We start from the raw sequence: 20,839 nt of genomic DNA on the forward strand, positions 1-20,839 counted from the left end.
GCAGCCTATAAGTCCAATTCAAATAACATTTAAATAGAGTTAAAAGGCACACCACACATACACATAGAAATTCACAAAGAATAAAAAATTGTACCAATCTTGCACGTATTCTTGCAAAATTTATTGGTCCCTTTCGATGCCTAAATTTCTATTGTGCCTTATTTTTCTTATTCTACGCAGACATTTTCTACATAACAATAGACAAGTATTATTAAAAATCATCATATTTCACTCATATGTGTATATAATATAATTTCATAAACAATTACATTAAGTTTCACATGTCTTACCTTAACTTTCTCAGTTCTCCAATAAGCAATTAACTTGCGAAAATGACTCTCAGGTATGCTTTTAGGACGATTTTTCAGCATCTCATTAACACATTTGTATGGCAGAAAATGAGTTTGCTTCATTGTGGTCTTATACCTTCTCTAGTTGTCATTGATACGAGAAAGGACCATCCTCTTTCCTTCAGTTGGAATAATGAATTTAGCCTATAAAACACAAATATTATTTGCTAGTAAGAACAAAATACACGTGTAAATTTCCAAATAGTTTCTAAAAGAAACAAGACTAATATTTTCACTTGAACATATTCCCAAATGGCTTCTTTATCTTTAATCCCCTTCCAATTTGTGTAAATTAATGGACAAAAATCTGAATTCCTTGCCACTGTGCCCAAAAATTTGCTCAAGTTGTTTACAGTTTCATCAGTAGGACCAATTGCATCTCCTTCAATATCTAGAGTAATTTCTTCTCTATCTTCCAACTGTCTTGCATGAATCTTCAAGCATTGCGTAGGTCCTCGTATTTTCTTCACTGTTGTCTCTATACAAAGATACTAATTATATACCATCCTTCTTATTGATTTATAAGATATTTAATTGAAAAAAAAAAGAACAAATTAAAGTAACCTTTTGAGTTGAATTTGGTCACGAAACAAAACTAAAGTAACAAATTACCAAATTCAATTCACAAATTGGAATTCAATTAACACACAAATTTTTAGAAATTTTGGCAGCATTCTGGCAGTAAATAGGATGTTTCTGAATTTAAACAAACAGTAAAATCAATCCATATGAACTCACTAAAATTAAATCATCACTAATCATGATCAATTTATATAAACTAAATGGCAGCAAGTGAAAATGGCAATCAGCAGCAATATAAAAATTAGTATAATAAGGCCATCATCATCATTGTTTAATCAAAACAAGGCATGAAATCAGCCATTAACAAGGATAAAGCAGCAGTATAAAATTTGAAACAGTAATGCAACAACCATCATTTTTCAATTAAAACCGCTCAGAAAACCATTCATTCCAGGCATCAGCAGCAACCCAAAAGTTCAACCTAAATCCACTATAATTCAGATAAAACTTCCTAACCACCTATAATCCACTAAGCATGCATAACTAAACCGACTAATTTAACAAAAACTGAACAAACTAATAAAACTAAGAAAATGTAAACAGGAAAAAAATTGAGAACCTGTAGAAGAAGCAGAAACAGAAAATGGCAAGGGGAGGAAGAATGGAGGCAGAGCAGTGTCAACCCAGAGGCAGCTATTGGTGGCGCATGATGGAGGATGAGCGTAGAAACAGGGGAACAGTGGCGTTTTTGTTCTGGTTGTGAAGACAGAGGAGGGCAAAAATGGAAGAAGAAGAAAATAGGAGAAAGGGAAAGAAGGAGGTGTTTTCTTCACTGTGTCTCTATACAAAGATACTAATTATATAACATCCCTCTTATTGATTTATAAGATATTTAATTAAAAAAAAAGAACAAATTAAAGTAACCTTTTGAGTTAAATTTGGTCACAAAACAAAACTAAACAAATTACCAAATACAATTCATAAATTGGAATTCAATTAAAACACAAATTTTTAGAAATTTCGGCAGCATTCTGGCAGTAAATAGGACGTTGCTGAATTTAAACAAATAGCAAAATCAACCCATATGAACTCACTAAACTCAAATCAGCACTAATCATGATCAATTTATATGAATTAAACGGCAGCAAGCGAAAATGGCAATCAGCAACAATATAAAAATTAGCATAATAAGGCTATCATTATCATTGCTTAATCAAAACAAGGCATGAAATCAGCCATTAACAAGGATAAAGTAGCACTATACAATTTGAAACAGTAATGCAACAATGGTGCACGAAATTGCAATCATCAATAATGGCACCAAAGACTTGGTGATCTCAAATGTGAATCACACTTTGTCACAACTTCGCACAACTAACCAGCAAGTGCACTGGGTCGTCCAAGTAATAAACCTTACGTGAATAAGGGTCGATCCCACGGAGATTGTTGGCTTGAAGCAAGCTATGGTCACCTTGTAAATCTCAGTCAGGTGGATTTAAATGGTTATGGTGAATTGACAATAAAAACATAATTAAAATATAAACTAGGATAGAGATACTTATGTAATTCATTGGTGAGAATTTCAGATAAGCGTATAGAAATGCTTTTGTTCCTCCTGAACCTCTGCTTTCCTGCAGTCTTCATCCAATCATTCCTACTCCCTTCCATGGCAAGCTGTATGTAGGGCATCACCGTTGTCAATGGCTACATCCTATCCTCTCTGTGAAAATGGTCCAATGCACTGTCACTGCATGGCTAATCATCTATCGGTTCTCGATCATACTGGAATAGGATTTACCATCCTTTTGCGTCTGTCACTACGCCCAGCACTCGCGAGTTTGAAGCTCGTCACAGCCATCCCTTCCCAGATCCTACTCGGAATACCACAGACAAGGTTTAGACTTTCTGGATCTCGGGAATGGCCATCCATGGGTTCTAACTTATACCACGAAGACTCTAATATCTCGGACTCTGTCCCCTGTATTAGATATCTAAGAGATACTCATTCTATATCATCTTCATGTAGAACGGAAGTGGTTGTCAGGCACGCGTTCATAGGTAAGAATGGTGATGAGCGTCACATAATCATCACATTCATCATGTTCTTGGGTGCGAATGAATATCTTAGAATAGGAATAAGCTTGAATTGAATAGATAAACAATAGTACTTTGCATTAATTCATGAGGAACAGTAGAGCTCCACACCTTAATCTATGGTGTGTAGAAACTCTACCGTTGAAAATTCATAAGAGCAAGGTCCAGGCATGGACGAGAGGCCAGCCCCCATGATATAAGAAGTAAACATCCCAAGATGTTTAATACAATAGTAAAAAGACCTATTTATGCTAAACTAGTTACTAGGGTTTACAGAGATAAGTAAATGATGCAAAAATCCACTTCTGGGGCTCACTAGGTGTGTGCTTAGGCTGAGCATTGAAGCTTTCACGTGGAGAGGTCTTTCTTGGAGTTGAACGCCAGTTTATAACCTGTTTCTGGCGTTTAACTCCACCTTGCAACCTGTTTCTGGCGTTTAACTCCAGAATGCAACATAGAACTGGCGTTGAATGCCAGTTTGCGTCATCTAAACTCGAGCAAAGTATAGACTATTATATATTTCTGGAAAGCCCTGGATGTCTACTTTCCAACGCAATTGAGAGCGTGCCATTTGGAGTCTTGTAGCTCCAGAAAATCCACTTTGAGTGCAGGGAGGTCAGAATCCAACAGCATCTGCAGTCCTTCTTCAACCGCTGAATCTGATTTTTGCTCAAGTCCCTCAATTTCAGCCAGAAAATACCTAAAATCATAGAAAAACACACAAACTCATAGTAAAGTCCATAAATGTGAATTTTATTTAAAAACTAATAAAAATATACTAAAAACTAACTAAATCATATTAAAAACTATGTAAAAACAATGCCAAAAAGCGTATAAATTATCCGCTCATCACAACACCAAACTTAAATTGTTGCTTGTCCCCAAGTAACTGAAAATCAAATAGGATAAAAAGAAGAGAATATACTATAAATTCCAAAATATCAATGAAACTTAGCTCCAATCAGATGACCGGGACTAGTAGTTTTTTGCCTCTTGAATAGTTTTGGCATCTCACTTTATCCCTTGAAGTTCAGAATGATTGGCATCTATAAGAACTTAGAATTCAGATAGTGTTATTGATTCTCCTAGTTCAGTATGTTGATTCTTGAACACAGCTACTTTATGAGTCTTGGCCGTGGCCCTAAGCACTTTGTTTTCCAGTATTACCACCGGATACATAAATGCCACAGACACATAACTGGTTGAACCTTTTCAAATTGTGACTCAGCTTTGCTAAAGTTCCCAATTAGAGGTGTCTAGGGTTCTTAAGCACACTCTTTTTTTGCTTTGGACCTTGACTTTAACCGCTCAGTCTCAAGTTTTCACTTGACACCTACACGCCACAAGCACATGGTTAGGGACAGCTTGGTTTAGCCGCTTAGGCCAGGATTTTATTCCTTTAGGCCCTCCTATCCACTGATGCTCAAAGTCTTGGATCCTTTTTATTACCCTTGCCTTTCGGTTTTAAGGGCTTTTGGCTTTTTCTGCTTGGTTTTTGGTTTAAAGAGCTTTTGGCTTTTTCTGCTTGCTTTTTCTTTCTCTTTCTCTTTTTTTTCGCCATTTTTTTTCTTTTTTTTTTTTGCAAGACTTTATATTCACTGCTTTTTCTTGCTTCAAGAATCAATTTTATGATTTTTCAGATCATCAAACAATATTTCTCCTTTTTCCTTATTCTTTCAAGAGCCAACATATTTAACATTCATAAACAACAAATTCAAAAGACATATGCACTGTTCAAGCATTCATTCAGAAAACAAAAAGTATTGTCACCACATCAAAATAATTAAACTAGTTTCAAGGATGAATTCGAAACCATCTACTTCTTGTTCTTTTATTTTTAGAACAGTTTTCATTTTAAGAGAGGTGATGGATTCATAGGACATTCATAGCTTTAAGACATAGACACCTAAACACTAATGATCATATAGTAAAGACACAAACATAAATAAAACATAAAGCATAGTAAATGAAAAACAGGAAAATAAGAACAAGGAGATTAAGGAATGGGTCTACCTTAGTGAGGGTGACGTCTTCCTCTTCTTGAAGAACCAATGGTACTCTTGAGCTCCTCTATGTCTCTTCCTTGTCTTTGTTGCTCCTTCCTCATAGCTCTTTGATCTTCTCTAATTTCATGGAGGATGATGGTGTGATTTTAGTGCTCCATCCTTAGTTGTCCCATGTTGGAGCTTAATTCTCCTAGGAAAGTGTTGATTTGCTCCCAATAGTTTTGTGGAGGAAAATACATCCCTTGAGGTATCTCAGGGATTTTATGGTGAAGAATTTCCTCATGCTCTTGTTGAGGTCCATAAGTAGGCTCTCTTGTTTGCTCCATCCTTTTCTTAGTGATGAGCTTTTGAGATGAATCTCTCCATCTCCCATGACTCAGAGGTGGAAGCTTTTGTCTTCCCTTTCGCCTTTCTAGAGGTTTCTCTAGCCTTAGGTGTCATAAATGGTTATGGAAAAACAAAAAGCAATGCTTTTACCACACCAAACTTAGAAGGTTTGCTCGTCCCCGAGCAAAAAAAGAAAGAAAGTAGTAAAAGAAGAAGAAAATGGAGGAGATGGAGGGAGAAGGTGTATTCGGCCAAGGAGGGTTTTAGGTGGTTATGATGTGTGAAAAGGAAGGAGTGATGGATTGAATTTGAGTGGGTGGGTGTAGGTAGGTTGTATGATGGTTTTGGAGGAGTAATGGAGGTGATTGGTGGAAGTTATTTGGGGAAGAGAGTTATGAAAAGGTGTGAAGAGGATAGAAGAAGAGGTGGGGTATATGGGGATCCTGTGGGGTCCACAGATCTAGTGGGGCCAAGGACTTAATATCCCTGCTCCAATTAGGCGTGTAAAACGCCCTTGCTGTGCAATCCTGGCGTTTAACGCCAGACTGTTGCCTGTTTCTGGCGTTAAACGCCCAAATGTAGCCTATTTCTGGCATTTAACGCCTGGTAGATGCTTGTTTCTGGCGTTAAACGCCAGCTTGGTGCTTGTTTCTAGCGTTAAACGCCAGACAAATGCTTGTTTCTGGCGTTTAAATGCCAGAATGCTCCTCCTCCAGGGTGTGCTATTTTTAATGCTGTTTTTCATTTTGTTTTTGATTTTTTAGTAGTTTTTGTGACTCCACATGATCATCAACCTAATAAAACACGAAAATAATAAATAAAAATAAAATAGACATAATTAAATAACATTGGGTTGCCTCCCAACAAGCGCTTCTTTAATGTCAATAGCTTGACAGTGAGCTCTCATGGAGCCTCACAGATAATCAGAGCAAGGTTGGAACCTCCCAACACCAAACTTAGAGTTTGAATGTGGGGGTTCAACACCAAACTTAGAGTTTGGTTGTGGCCTCCCGACACCAAACTTAGAGTTTGACTGTGGGGGCTTTGGTTGACTCTACAGTGAGAGAAGCTTTTCATGCTTCCTCTAAAGATCCCAAGTCTTTCCATTACAGAGAGTGGCATTAAGTTTATTCCTAATACTAGGTCACACAGAGCCTTCTTAAAGGTCATGGTGCCTATGTTACAGGGAATTAGGAATTTACCAGGATCCTGTTTCTTTTGAGGTAAATTCTGCCTATCCAATGCATTTAGTTCATTGGTGAGCAAGGGAGGTTCATCTTCCCAAGTCTCATTACCAAATAATTTGGCATTCAGCTTCATGATTGCACCAAGGTACTTAGCAACTTGCTCTTCAGTAACTTCTTCATTCTCTTCAGAAGAAGAATACTCATCAGAGCTCATGAAGGGCAGAAGGAGGTTCAATGGAATCTCTATGGTCTCTAGATAAGCCTCATATTCCTTTGGTTCCTCAAAGGGAAACTCCTTATTGGTCATTGAACGTCCCAGGATGTCTTCCTTACTAGGATTCACGTCCTCCTCCTCCCTTGTAGGTTCGGCCATGATGGTCAAATCAATGGCCTTGCACTCTCTCTTTGGATTTTCTTTTGTATTGCTTGGGAGAGTACTAGGAGGAGTTTCAGTGACTCTTTTACTCAGCTGACCCACTTATGCCTCCAAATTTCTAATGGAGGACCTTGTTTCATTCATGAAACTTAAAGTGGCCTTAGATAGATCAGAGACTATATTTGCTAAGCTAGATGGATTCTGCTCAGAATTCTCTGTCTGTTGCTGAGTGGATGATGGAAAAGGCTTGCTATTGCTAAACTTATTTCTTCCACCATTGTTAAAGCCTTGTTGAGGCTTTTTTTGATCCTTCCATTAGAAATTTGGTTGATTTCTCCATGAGGGATTATAGGTGTTTCCATAGGGTTCACCCATGTAATTCACCTCTACTATTGCAGGGTTCTCAGGATCATAAGCTTCTTCTTCAGAAGATGCCTCCATAGTACTGTTGGATGATTCCTTCAATCCATTCAGACTCGAGAGATCATATTGATTTGCTGAGTCAGTATTTTGTTCTGAGCCAATATGGCATTCAAAGTATCAATTTCAAGAACTCCCTTCCTCTGAGGCGTTCCATTACTCACAGGATTCCTTTCAGAAGTGTACATGAACTGGTTATTTGTAACTATGTCAATGAGTTCTTGAGCTTCTGCAGGCGTTTTCCTTAGGTGAATGGATCCACCTGCAGAATGGTCCAATGACATCTTTGATAACTCAGACAGACCATCATAGAATATATCCAAGATGGTCCATTCTGAAAGCATGTCAGAAGGACACTTTTTGGTCAGTTGCTTATATCTCTCCCAAGCTTCATAGAGGGATTCACCTTCTTTCTGTTTGAAAGTTTGAACATCCACTCTAAGCTTGCTAAGCTTTTGAGGAGGAAAGAACTTGGCTAAGAAAGCCGTGACCAACTTATCCCAAGAGTTCAGGCTATCTTTAGGTTGAAAGTCCAACCATATTCTAGCTCTGTCTCTTATAGCAAACGGGAAAAGCATAAGCCTGTAGACCTCGGAGTCAACCCCATTGGTCTTAATAGTATCACAGATCTGCAAGAATTCAGTTAAGAACTGAAAAGGATCTTCTGATGGAAGTCCATGAAACTTGCAGTTCTGTTGCATCAGAGAAACTAATTGAGGCTTTAGCTCAAAATTATTTGCTCCAATGGCAGGGATTGAGATGCTTCTTCCATGTAAATTGGAATTTGGTGCAGTAAAGTCACCAAGCATCTTCCTTGCATTGTTATTATTTTCGGCCATGTCTCCTTCTTTTTCGAAAATTCTTGTCAGATTTTCTCCAGAGATTGTGCTTTAGCTTCCCTTAGCTTCCTCTTCAGAGTCCTTTCAGGTTCAGGATCAGCTTCAACAAGAATGTTCTTATCCTTGTTCCTGCTCATATGAAAAAGAAGAAAACAGAAAAGAAGAGGAATCCTCTTTGTCACAGTATAGAGATTCCTTTATGTGAGTAGAAGAAGAAAAGAAATTTGAACGCAGAAAGAGGGAGAGGGTTTGAATTTTTAAGAAGAAGAGAAGTGTTAGTAGATAAATAAATAATTAGGAGGAGGTGAGAGAGAAGAATTTTCAAAAATAATTGAAAAGAAAAGAAAAATATTTTTGTTTTTAAATTTAAAATTAAAGTTAAAATTCAAAAATTAAGAAAGGAAAATAAAATTAAATCAAATTAACATTTAAAACAAATAGTTAATTAAAAAGGAATTTTGAAAAAGAGGGAAGGGATTTTGAAAAAGAAAATAAAATTAAATCAAATTAACATTTAGAGAGAGAGAGTTAGTTAGGTAGTTTTGAAAAAGATAAGAATCAAACAAAAAGTTAAGTAGTTAATTGAAAAGATTCGAAATCAAATTTTGAAAAGATAAGAAGTTAGAAAAGAAGTTAGAGAAGATTTTGAAATTGATTTTGAAAAAGATGTGATTGAAACTTATTTTGAAAAGATTTGAAAAAGAAATTTAAAAAGATTTGATTTTGAAAATTAAAGTTGATTACTTGACTAACAAGAAACAAAAAGATATGATTTAAAATTTAAAGATTAAACCTTTCTTACTAGGCAAGTAACAAACTGAAAATTTTTTTGAATCAATCACATTAATTGTCAGCATTAATTTTGAAAATATGAAATAAAAATAAGATAAAGATTTTGAAAATGAATTTGAAATTTTCGAAAATCATAAAAGAAAAATGAAAAAGGTTTGATTTTTGAAAAAGATTTAAAAAAGATAGAATTTTTAAATTGAAAATTTGATTTGACTCATAAGAAACAACTAGATTTTAAAATTTTTTTTGAAAAAGTCAACTCAAATTTTCGAAAATTTATGAGAGAAAAAGGAAAAGATATTTTTTTATTTTTGAATTTTTAATGATGAGAGAGGAAAACACAAAATTGAAACAAAACATGAAAATTATGAATCAAAACAACTAATACATGCAAGAACACTATGAATGTCAAGATGAACACCAAAAACACGTTGAAGATCAAGATGACTTATTTTTAAAAATTTTTTATGAAAAAAAAAACATGCAAGACACCAAACTTAGAAATTTTTAATTTTTAGACACTAAGAATGCAAGAATGCATGTGAGAAACAAGAAAAGACACAAAACAAGACAAACCAAAGATCAAACAAGTAAAATAAACAAGAACAACTTGAAGATTAAGAAAGAACAATGAACACAAATTCGAAAATTTAAAAGAAAATAAAAACATGCAATTGACACCAAACTTAAAATTTGACTCAAGACTCAAAGAAGAAACACAAAATTATTTTTGGTTTTATGATTTTATTAATTTTTTTGGTATTTTTCGAAAATTAATTGGAAAAAGAAAAATAAGGATTTCAAAATTTTTAATAAGAATTCCAGGAATCTTGCAATATTAGTCTAAAGCTCCAGTCCAGGAATTAGACATGGCTTACTAGCCAGCCAAGCTTTCAGTGAAAGCTCCGGTCCAAAACACTAGACATGGCCAATGGCCAGCCAAGCTTCAGCAGATATTGCCTACCTCCCATGTATACAACAACTATGTGTGTAACTGCCAAATGGGTGAAGATCAACAAGCTCTTGTGATGATAAGTTGAAACCCCAGTCCAAAAGATTAGACATGGCTTACAGCCAGCCAGGATTCAACAAATCATCATGAAACACTAGAATTCATTCTTAAAAATTCTGAAGAAAAATATATTTTTGAAAATATTTATTTTTAATTTTTTTCGAAATTAAGAATAATAAAAGCAAAAAGCTTAAAATTAAAATAAATTTACCTAATCTGAGCAACAAGATGAACCGTCAGTTGTCCAAACTGAAACAATCCCCGGCAACGGCGCCAAAAACTTGGTGCACGAAATTGCGATCATCAACAATGGCACCAAAGACTTGGTGCTCTCAAATGTGAATCACACTTTGTCACAACTTTGCACAACTAACCAGCAAGTGCACTGGGTCGTCCAAGTAATAAACCTTACGTGAGTAAGGGTCGATCCCACAGAGATTGTCGGCTTGAAGCAAGCTATGGTCACCTTGTAAATCTCAGTCAGGAGGATTTAAATGGTTATGGTGAATTGACAATAAAAACATAATTAAAATATAAACTAGGATAGAGATACTTATGTAATTCATTGGTGAGAATTTTAGATAAGCGTATAGAGATGCTTTTGTTCCTCCTGAACCTCTGCTTTCCTGCAGTCTTCATCCAATCATTCCTACTCCCTTCCATGGCAAGCTGTATGTAGGGCATCACCATTGTGAATGGCTACATCCCATCCTCTCTGTAAAAATGGTCCAATGCACTGTCACTGCATGGCTAATCATCTGTCGGTTCTCGATCATACTGGAATAGGATTTACCATCCTTTTGCGTCTGTCACTACGCCCAGCACTCGCGAGTTTGAAGCTCGTCACAACCATCCCTTCCTGGATCCTACTCGGAATACCACAGACAAGGTTTAGACTTTCTGGATCTTGGGAATGGCCATCCATGGGTTCTAACTTATACCACGGAGACTCTAATATCTCGGACTCGGTCCCCTGTATTAGATATCTAAGAGATACTCATTCTATCTCATCTTCATGTAGAACGGAAGTGGTTGTCAGGCACGCGTTCATAGGTGAGAATGGTGATGAGCGTCACATAATCATCACATTCATCATGTTCTTGGATGCGAATGAATATCTTAGAATAGGAATAAGCTTGAATTGAATAGATAAACAATAGTACTTTGTATTAATTCATGAGGAACAGCAGAGCTCCACACCTTAATCTATGGTGTGTAGAAACTCTACTGTTGAAAATACATAAGAGCAAGGTCCAGGCATGGCCGAGAGGGCAGCCCCCATGATCTAAGAACTAAACGTCCCAAGATGTCTAATACAATAGTAAAAAGACCTATTTATGCTAAACTTGTTACTAGGGTTTACAGAGATAAGTAAATGATGCAAAAATCCACTTCTGGGGCTCACTAGGTGTGTGCTTGGGCTGAGCATTGAAGCTTTCATGTGGAGAGGTCTTTCTTGGAGTTGAACACCAGTTTATAACTTGTTTCTGGCGTTTAACTCCACCTTGCAACCTGTTTCTGGCGTTTAACTCCAGAATGCAACATGGAACTAGCGTTGAGCTCCAGTTTGCGTCATTTAAACTCGGACAAAGTATAAACTATTATATATTTCTGGAAAGCCCTGGATATCTACTTTCCAATGCAATTGAGAGCGCGCCATTTGGAGTTCTGTAGCTCCAGAAAATCCACTTTGAGTGCAGGGAGGTCAGAATCCAACAGCATCTGCAGTCCTTCTTCAACCTCTGAATCTGATTTTTGCTCAAGTCCCTCAATTTCAGCTAGAAAATATCTGAAATCACAGAAAAACACACAAACTCATAGTAAAGTCCAGAAATGTGAATTTTATTTAAAAACTAATAAAAATATACTAAAAACTAACTAAATCATATTAAAAACTATGTAAAAACAATGCCAAAAAGCGTATAAATTATCCGCTCATCAAACAACCATCATGTATCAATTAAAATAGCTCAGAAAACCATTCTTTCCAGGCATCAGCAGTAACCCAAAAGTTCAACCTAAATCCACTACAATTCAATTAAAACTTCCTAACCACCTATAATCCACTAAGCATGCATAACTAAACTGACTAATTTAACAAAAACTGAACAAACTAATTAAACTAAGAAAATTTAAACAGGAAAAAAATTGAGAACCTATAGAAGAAGCAGAAATAGAAAATGGCAAGGGGAGGGAGAATGGAGGCAGAGCAGTGTCGACCCAGAGGTGGCTACTGGTGGTGCACGGTGGAGGATGAGCACAGAAACAAGGGAATAGTGGCATTTTTGTTCTGGTTACGAAGACAGGGGAGGGAAAAAGTGGAAGAAGAAGAAAAGAGGAGAAAGGGAAAGAAGGAGGTGTTTTCTTAACTCTTGTTTTCCTTCTTCAAGCAAGTTATAAAACTTTTTTGCATCTTCATTTGGCCCATCACCATCTTTATCTCCTTCAAGCACATGCCAAAACGTCTCGTTTAGCAGCCCATGAATGTCGTCAACAAATCCTTCATGGACTTCAACCTCATCGGAATCACTATCCATGTGACTTATTCTTTCGCTTTGATGAACCCACACAGTGTAACTTTTTTGAAATCCCTTAGTTATTAAATGATCATAAACTTCATCCCTTCACCCGCAACTAAAGTTATTACATATAGAACAAGGACAAAGAATTTCTTGTCCTTGTGGTCTACTTTTAGAAAAGGCAAAGTCCAAAAATGAATTAACACCATATTGGCAACCCTCAGTATGTCTCGGTAAACTAGTCCATCCTTTGTCCATTACTTTGTCAACTAAAATAAAAGACACGGACATATGTTTTAGACTAACTATAAGTGATTCTTTTTAATCAAGAGCTTATTGCTTCTAAATAATTTCTAGAAGTCAACCACACATGTTCAAAAGAGAACATCTCAACCAATCATGAGACTAACAATTTGTATCTAACAAACTATGCAAAGAAGCTTACGAAATCATTTAATCACTAAATATTCTTTACAATTAAATGTTCAAACAAATTTAAAAAGATAATATATTAAATGATTTACTTGTAGTGTAGCTCAATGTCTAAGGTAATCGCAGCTACAGAGAGACCCACTATTTGATTCCCTTTTTCTGGTTTTAAAAAGACAAACTACAACAGCAACAAAGAATAAAAATATAAGTAATTCATAACCAGATTTTTTAACAAAAATTTCACTTTTAAAACCAGTTTTTAGAAATCCGATTTTCAAAAGTGATATATAACTAAAAAATCAAACAGTACCCAACTAGCCAAAATTGGGTTAAAAATTTAAAACAATAACCATAGCTAACATGCTAAGAATATCTCTATAATTTAATAGCACAGTGAATCAAAAAAGAAAAAGAAAATAGTGTAACTGCATTGTATGCATATAGCAGATGGTGGCACAGCAGAGGTGTCATACCCATAGATTTTATATGCAAACCTACTAAACAGCCATTGGATAGAGATAAACAAAGATGCAAAACATAAACATAGAATATTCTCACTGCATTTTTCACCATCCAAAAATTTTGTGAAGTTTGTATAAGAAAAACATAGATTATTATTAGTAATGGACTATGATAATTCAAATAGTTGCCGAGTAGCTAATGCTACCTATAAAAGAAGTGCCAATAAGCCACAAACCACCACTGACAGATATATAATAATGAAAGTTACAAAGATATAATAGATGTCATGGAGTTCCACATACAGACATTTCCTAAACCTCCTTTTGAAATTTTTTAAATGAAAGAAATCATATGATGTGAATTGTTTTGGATAACAAAAAATTGTTTTCAATACTACATAAGTGATATATAACTGAAAAACCAAACAATACCCAACTAGCCAAAATTGGGTTAAAAAATTAAAACAAAAACCATAGCTAAGCTGCTAAGCATATCTCTATAATTTAATAGCACAATGAATCAAAAAAGAAAAAGAAAATAGTGTAACTGCATTGCATGCATATAGCAGATGGTGGCACAGCAGAGATGTCATACCCATAGATTTTATATGCAAACTTGCTAAAAAGCCATTGGATAGAGATACCAAATAACACAATTTAAATTCTAATTTATGAACATCAAACAATAGAATTATCAAAATCCAGTCTTTTAAGAAAACAAGACTTTTTAGCACCCACCCAAACAATACAAATCACAGTATATGTTAAAAATTGCAACTGCCCAACATTATATAAATTTGCTTGTATTGCTACCCAAACAGGGTCACAACCACACACTGGTTGGCAATAGAGTTGCCTCACTTATCCAAAAAGAAAATTTATGTACTAAAAAAATGGATAAGTAGTTAAGCACAATAGAAAGAAGGAAACTATTACTAACAGTTTAGATTTGTTTTCAATAATTAATTAGAGTAATCAACCACTTAATTGTATTTATGGAATTGATTCAGTTGACTCTAATATGATTTTCTCACTATTGAGTTCTTTACCAATTCTGCTTCTTTTATGTAAGAGTAGAAAAACTTGTTAGAATCAACTAAACCAATCTCATGAACACGATTTAGCTATTGAATACTTCAATTAATTAAAAACAAATTTAAAGCACTAGGCATGTGTCACATCCTCCTGTACAATACTAATAGAAACTAGTTGTTGCCATCTCTATGCGAATGATGTCCTATTTTGGGGGTATTTGAAATTCTCAATTCACAAGTACACAGTCCAAATTCAAACCAGAAAAAAACTCAGTCAACATTCAACACTCATCTTGCTCATGTTCACAAACATTACCACTTTCCTTTCTTCTTCTTAAATCCAACAAAAATAACCCAACAGCCAATCAAGCCCTAACTAAGCAACAGAAAATTAGAGAAGAAGAACACTTACCACAGATGACAACCCACAAACGACCGATGTAGTGAAGCAGCAGCAGCAAAGCAGAAGCAGCGAAGCACAACCCAGTGAAGTAGAAGCAGCGAAAAAAAACAGGGAAGAAGCAGCGAAGAAGAAGACGTAAGGACACTGCAGAGAACGGAGAAGCACTGAAGCCGCAGAGAGGGGATATGCAGCGACGCCGTGGAGAGGAGAGACTCAGCGACGCCGGGAAAGAGGAGGCAGCGACGATTTTGGGAACGACGCAGCGACGATGATGGTGCGATGATGGTGAGTTGCGATTTAGGGCTTCCTGGTGACTTGCGATGATGGTGCGATTTCGGGCTTCCTGGTCAGTTGCGGTTCGATAACGTCTCTGATTTTGAAGGCGTGGGTTAGGGTTGATGGTACGGTGGAGGGAGGAAGATCGTTCTTCGCCCTTTGGTTTCGAAGAGAAGAGAAAGAGCGCGCGTCTCTGATTCTGAAGGGCTTTCTTAGCTTATTTGCTATGCTATTAGTGACAAATAATTAATAAACAATAGATATATAATATATTTATTCTAAAATTATTTTAATTTTATTTTTTTATATTAATATTTGTTATATATTTATAATAAAAATAAACAATATTTATTATAAATTTATTTTAACTTTATGTTTTCAAAATATAATATTTTTTATATATTTATAATAATAAATAATTTATTTTAATTTTATTTTTTTAAAATAATCTTTATTATTTATTTATAACAATAGTTTTTGAGTATTTTATAAATTTAGTATTTATAGAAAAAATAGTTTATATTTATATGGTTATCTGAAATTATTTTTATTGGTATTTTTTAATTTATATAGTTATTTAAATAATATTAGAAAATGGATGTTTCATAAACAATTGTTGTAATGGTTGTAAAACCATTCTTTAAAATAGTCAAAGAGAACGGTTTTATTTTGTTACTCTAATGTAATGAAAAAATGAACTTCAACAGCAACATTGTAAAAATCGTTGTCTAAGACCATCTAATAGAATGGTTTTAAAGTGTAGCATTTCGGCAACGGTTTTAATGCGTTTCTTTTGTACAATTCTTTAAAAAAAACCGTTGCTAAAAATAAATCTTTGCAACGGTTATAAAACCGTTCTTTAAAATAGTCAAAGAGAACGGTTTTAATTTATTGCTATAAAATAATGAAAAATTGAATTCAACAGTAACACTATAAAAAACGTTCTCTAAAACTATCTAAGAGAATGGTTTTAAGGCGTTGCAAAATTTGGCATTGCTAAAGGCCATATTTGTTGTAGTAATTTTTAGGTCTTTTAGAATTTTAGTTGTATTTTCTTAGTTTGCATATATATATAATAAGCTTAGCCAAAATAATGAAATTTTCCAAGGATTTTATCTATAGGGTACCCTAATTGGTTTGAGTAATTTTTTTTTAGAACTTGCTTGAATCATATATATTGTGAAACATGTTTTTTTTAGCTAATAACACATAAGTATGTGAGTTTTGAACTTAATTGTGTGGTTACATCATATAACCACTATTTTCATTCTTGTGTGTAATATTCTCTTTCTAAGATTGTAATATTTGATTTGTTTGATTCTTTATGTCCATTATTTTGTGTATGAATGCATTTAAATGATTGATGCTTTCGTTTTATTTAGCTCACTTACCCAAATAGCCTACCTTTTATCTACCATTGTCAGCCAATTTTGAGCTTATGCTAAACCCCTTTTGTTCTTAATTTTAGTACATTACAAGCCTTAAAGCAAAAAACAATAAATGTCCTTAATTTGGATCTTTGATTAGCTTAGGCTAGTGAGAGTGTTTATCATTTAATAGTGGGAAGTTTGGGACATTGGGTAGAGGTAAAAGTGTGTTTTTGTATTTTTGTTAAAAATCATGGGAATTGGGTACATACTTATGCATTAAATGTTTAAACATATGCATTGGTATCTTTGTATATAATTCATCAAAAAGAAAAAGAGAAAAACAAAAGAAAAAGAAAAAGAAAAAAATAGAAAAAGAAAAGCAATAAAAAAGGGACAAAATACCCCAAAGTGAAGTTCAATAATAATCAATGCATATATGGGTTGTGATTGAAAAGAATGCATGAGTGTGTGAAAAGTGAAGAATGGGTGGTTAGGTTAGCATTCAAATTTTATAGGTTGTTATATAGGTTAGGTGGGAAGCTTAGGTTAATCAAAGATTCAAATTTCAAGCTTACTTGACCATATGCACCCTTACCTTTACCCTAGCCCCATTACAACCTATGGGAAAGTCCTCATGATATTTGTATGCATGCATTGAATAATTGTTGATTGTTAGATAAAAAACAAATCTTGGAAAGCATCGTTAGAAGAGAATTTAGTGAATCAACCCTATACACTTGAGCGACTAGAGCGGATACACATACGGTGAGGGTTCGATTGCTCAATTACATGTTTTCACCTATGATTATCTCTTTTCTTACAAGTTTGTAAAATATTTTCAATAACTCAATTCAAATGTGGGTTTGATTTGATTGCTATTGATTTAGCCCTTGTGTTCATATATGTATTCTTGGGAATTGATTTATTTTGACTAAGTAGTTGCTATCATGTAGATAGGTTACATTTAGATAGTTTACTTGCATTGAATAAATATTGGTACCCTTTGTCTCTTTCTTGGTTTACCATGAGAACATGCTTGGTTTAAGTGTGGGGAGGTTTGATAAACCCCAATTTTGTGGTTTATCTTGTGCTGAATTTGGGAGATTTTATCAACTTATCTCACATTTATTCAATGAAATAGCATGCTTTTTGTAATTCTTCCTAAATTTGTGCTTAAGAGTGAAAACATGCTTTTTAGGCCTTAAAATTGCTAATTTTAGTTCACTTTAATTCCATTCGATGCCTTGATATGTTTGTTTTGTGATTTCAGGTTCATAAGGCAAGTATTGGATGGAAGAAGTGAAGAGAAAAGCATGCAAAGTGGAGAATTCATGAAGAAATGAGCATTTGGAGAACTCATGGCCATGCGCACGCGTCATCCACACGTACGCATGAAAAGGACATTCATGGCCACGTGCACGCGTCACCAACGCGTACGGGTGAGGAGGAAATTCGCCAGCGACGCGCACGCGTCGACCACGCGCACGCGTGACGCTGATTACGTGACTTCATTAAAGTGAATTCGCTGGGGATGATTTCTGAGCTTTCCAGACCCAAATCCAACTCATTTCTAAAGCTATTTGATGCAGAACTCAAGATGGGTCAAGGGGGGAGCAATTAGATTAGCTTAGGATCATGTAGGGTAGTTTTCTAGAGAGAAGCTCCCTCTTCTCTCTAGAATAAGGATTCTTAGGTTAATTTTCCTCTTAGATTTAGGGTTTAATTCTTGCTTTCATCTTGTTTTCTTTACAATTTCTTGTTCTATTATCTTGATTTCCCTATTTCTTCTTGTTAATTTCTCGTTTTGGCTACTTTTATGTTTATGAGCACTCTTGTTAATTTGGATTTTCTTTAATGCAATTTTATGTTTTCATGTCATTGATGTTTAATTGAGCTTTTATTGTTATTTTCTTGCTTTGGGTAGTTGTAGATTTATTATTCCTACAATTTTATGATGCTTTCCTTTTATGCCTTCCAAGTGTTTGACAAAATGTTTAGTTGGATGTTAGAGTAGCTTTTTGAGCATTATTGACTTGGAAAGAGAAATTGGATAATCTTGAGTCATTAATACCCAACTCAAGTTGGTGATCTAGAGTTGTTAGTTAATATTATTTCCATTGACTCTAATCTCTTGCTAATTCAATTAGTAAATTGATTAGGACTTTTGGATTGAGATTAACTAGTCTTATTTGACTTTCTCCCTATGTTGAAGATAACATTGTACCTTCTTTCAATGTTGGAGATGACTTAATAGGATTAGCTCTTGTCAATTATTGCATGATAATTAATGAGTAGGATAGAAAGCCTAGATTCTCAAGCCTTGCCATGAATGCCTCTTTTTAGTATTTGTTATCATTAATTGTTGCTTTACTTTCTTGCCATTTATTTTCTTGCCCTTTTATCAACCAATCCCCTTTGACCTCAGAACCAATAATTTGGCATTCAATTGCAATTTCTAGGAAGAATGACCCGTGACTAAAACTCTCAGTTATTTTTATTGGGTTGGACTTGTGACAACCAAAATTAAACTTTGATTTGAGGATCGATTGTCGGTTTGGGCTATGCTCACAACGAAATTATTTTATTAAATTCTGAACCGGTAAAAATCTTCACATCACCATGCCTCATCTGTCAAACATGATTTTCTATCTCTGTGTTTCTATCTCAATGTCCCGTGCCGGTAAACAAATGAACCCTTAGGTATGTGTTGTAGTGTCACTTAACGCATCACATTAGCAAATTTTGACCAATCAACAAAGAAAGTGATGAAAAGACTACCATGACTAATTTAAAATCTTTAAAGAACGAGTTTGATTAAAAAAAATTCGAGGACCAATTTGAAAAACGAGTGATCTTTCAGGAACTAATTTGACCATTTAATCGTACTTCAAATATGAACTAAGGGCATTTTTTGTTTTTATTTTTTGTTTTTAAACTAATTCTATAAGGATCTTTTAGTCTCTTAAAATAGAATCTACAAAACAAATTTTAAATGTTTCTTAAAGTTTAACTTTTTTGAGTTATAAAAAAGGTATTTTGATTTTTTTAAATGAACTAAAAGTGTAATTAAGGTTTTTTTAAATCAAATTTAAATTTTTAATTTCTAATACAATCAAACAGGATGAATTAATTTTATAATGACATTTTAGATTTATTTTTTAACATATTAACAGTAAAATATTGTTGTTCCGAGTTGTTATCTGAAATCAAGGTGGGTTTTGAACTTGGACATGAGGTCCAAACACTTATTTCTGACCCATGTGGGCGACGCCATGTAGACTGAACTTGTCGTTGTTGAGTCGACTTAGATGCAGCTTATTTTATGGTTTATTCATTCTTTATTCAGAATATGGGCTGGACCATGTTTAATGAGTGTAGGTATAAACAATTGCTTTGTTCTTTTTAAAATTAGTTACGAGAGAATTTTAATTTTTAGAGTTCACATTTACTATATACAATAAAACAAACTTTATTCTAAAAGCGTATTTTAGTGTTTTTAAAATTAATGCTAAAAAATAATTGTTTTTTAAATGAATTTGGTGGGTATTTTAGTCTTTCTACAATTAAATTTAAAATTTAATTTGTAATATAATTAAAAAATTTAAACATAAAAGAGCATTTTAGTCCGTTTAATATTAATTCTAGAATACTAACTTTTAAGAATATTAAAAAAGTTATTAACCCTTTTAAAAAATTAATGTATAATTATACCTAAAGATTCAAATAATATGCTATCTACACAGATTACACATGTGTCTTGTTGTTTTTCATCGCAATTATGTTTTTGATAGAGACAAATTTATTCATGTTTGATTATTTTTATCATGACCTTAAAATTATTGGTGATATTTTTATTATTTTTGTCATTTAAAATTATTTTTTTGGCACTTAGATTCTTGAAAATATTTTTAGTAATTTAATTTTATTTTTCTACTTCTTGGGTGACATAACTTGCTTTTATTAGATAGACTAATTTATTTATAATTCTTTACCAGATATTATATACTATATTTTGATCTATATACTATATTTTGATTATCTAATTTTTTTTTTAAAATTTATTAAGAGATAAATTTATATATTTTTGGTTTTTGGTTTAAATTTATATTTTAAATTAAATTTTTTTTCATGCCTTTTGATAAACTATGTTTCATTCATGTAAATATTTTACTTAAGAAAAAAAAAAAAGAAGAACTCCAACCCAATTTCATCTCGAACAAATCCAATAATGTCCATTTTTATCACATAAAGGCATAAAGCCATAATAAAAACTATTCCTAGAAATTTGTACGGTTCACTCTAAGTTAGTGAATTAGCTATAACCACTCCTGCAAACCTACTCCCTGACTAAAAACAAAAGTTGAAAACTGCTGTACTTACAATACATGTGTCATTATAGCAAGATTTTAAAACCAAATC

General features: G+C 33.9%; 1 protein-coding gene across 1 annotated transcript; it reads right to left on the minus strand.

The window, feature by feature from the left end:
• Positions 291-20,807, minus strand: LOC110268428. The gene is made up of 4 exons (XM_021114571.1): positions 20,801-20,807; positions 14,784-15,266; positions 587-828; positions 291-494 (listed from the first exon to the last, which is right to left on the minus strand). The coding sequence occupies exons 1-4, from the start codon at positions 20,805-20,807 to the stop codon at positions 432-434; spliced, it is 795 nt and encodes a 264-aa protein (XP_020970230.1). The 3' UTR covers positions 291-431.

Source organism: Arachis ipaensis, chromosome B10, assembly GCF_000816755.2.
Source record: "Arachis ipaensis cultivar K30076 chromosome B10, Araip1.1, whole genome shotgun sequence".
NCBI lineage: Eukaryota > Viridiplantae > Streptophyta > Magnoliopsida > Fabales > Fabaceae > Arachis > Arachis ipaensis.

What these genes read in the sequence shown, in the direction of transcription:
- LOC110268428 (XM_021114571.1), bottom strand. An exon ending in TTTGTGGGTTGTCATCTGTG is followed by an intron (nt 829 to 14,783) that starts GTAAGTGTTCTT and finishes ATCTTTGTATAG; the next exon opens with AGACAACAGTGAAGAAAATA. An exon ending in CCATTTGGGAATATGTTCAA is followed by an intron (nt 495 to 586) that starts GTGAAAATATTA and finishes TGTGTTTTATAG; the next exon opens with GCTAAATTCATTATTCCAAC.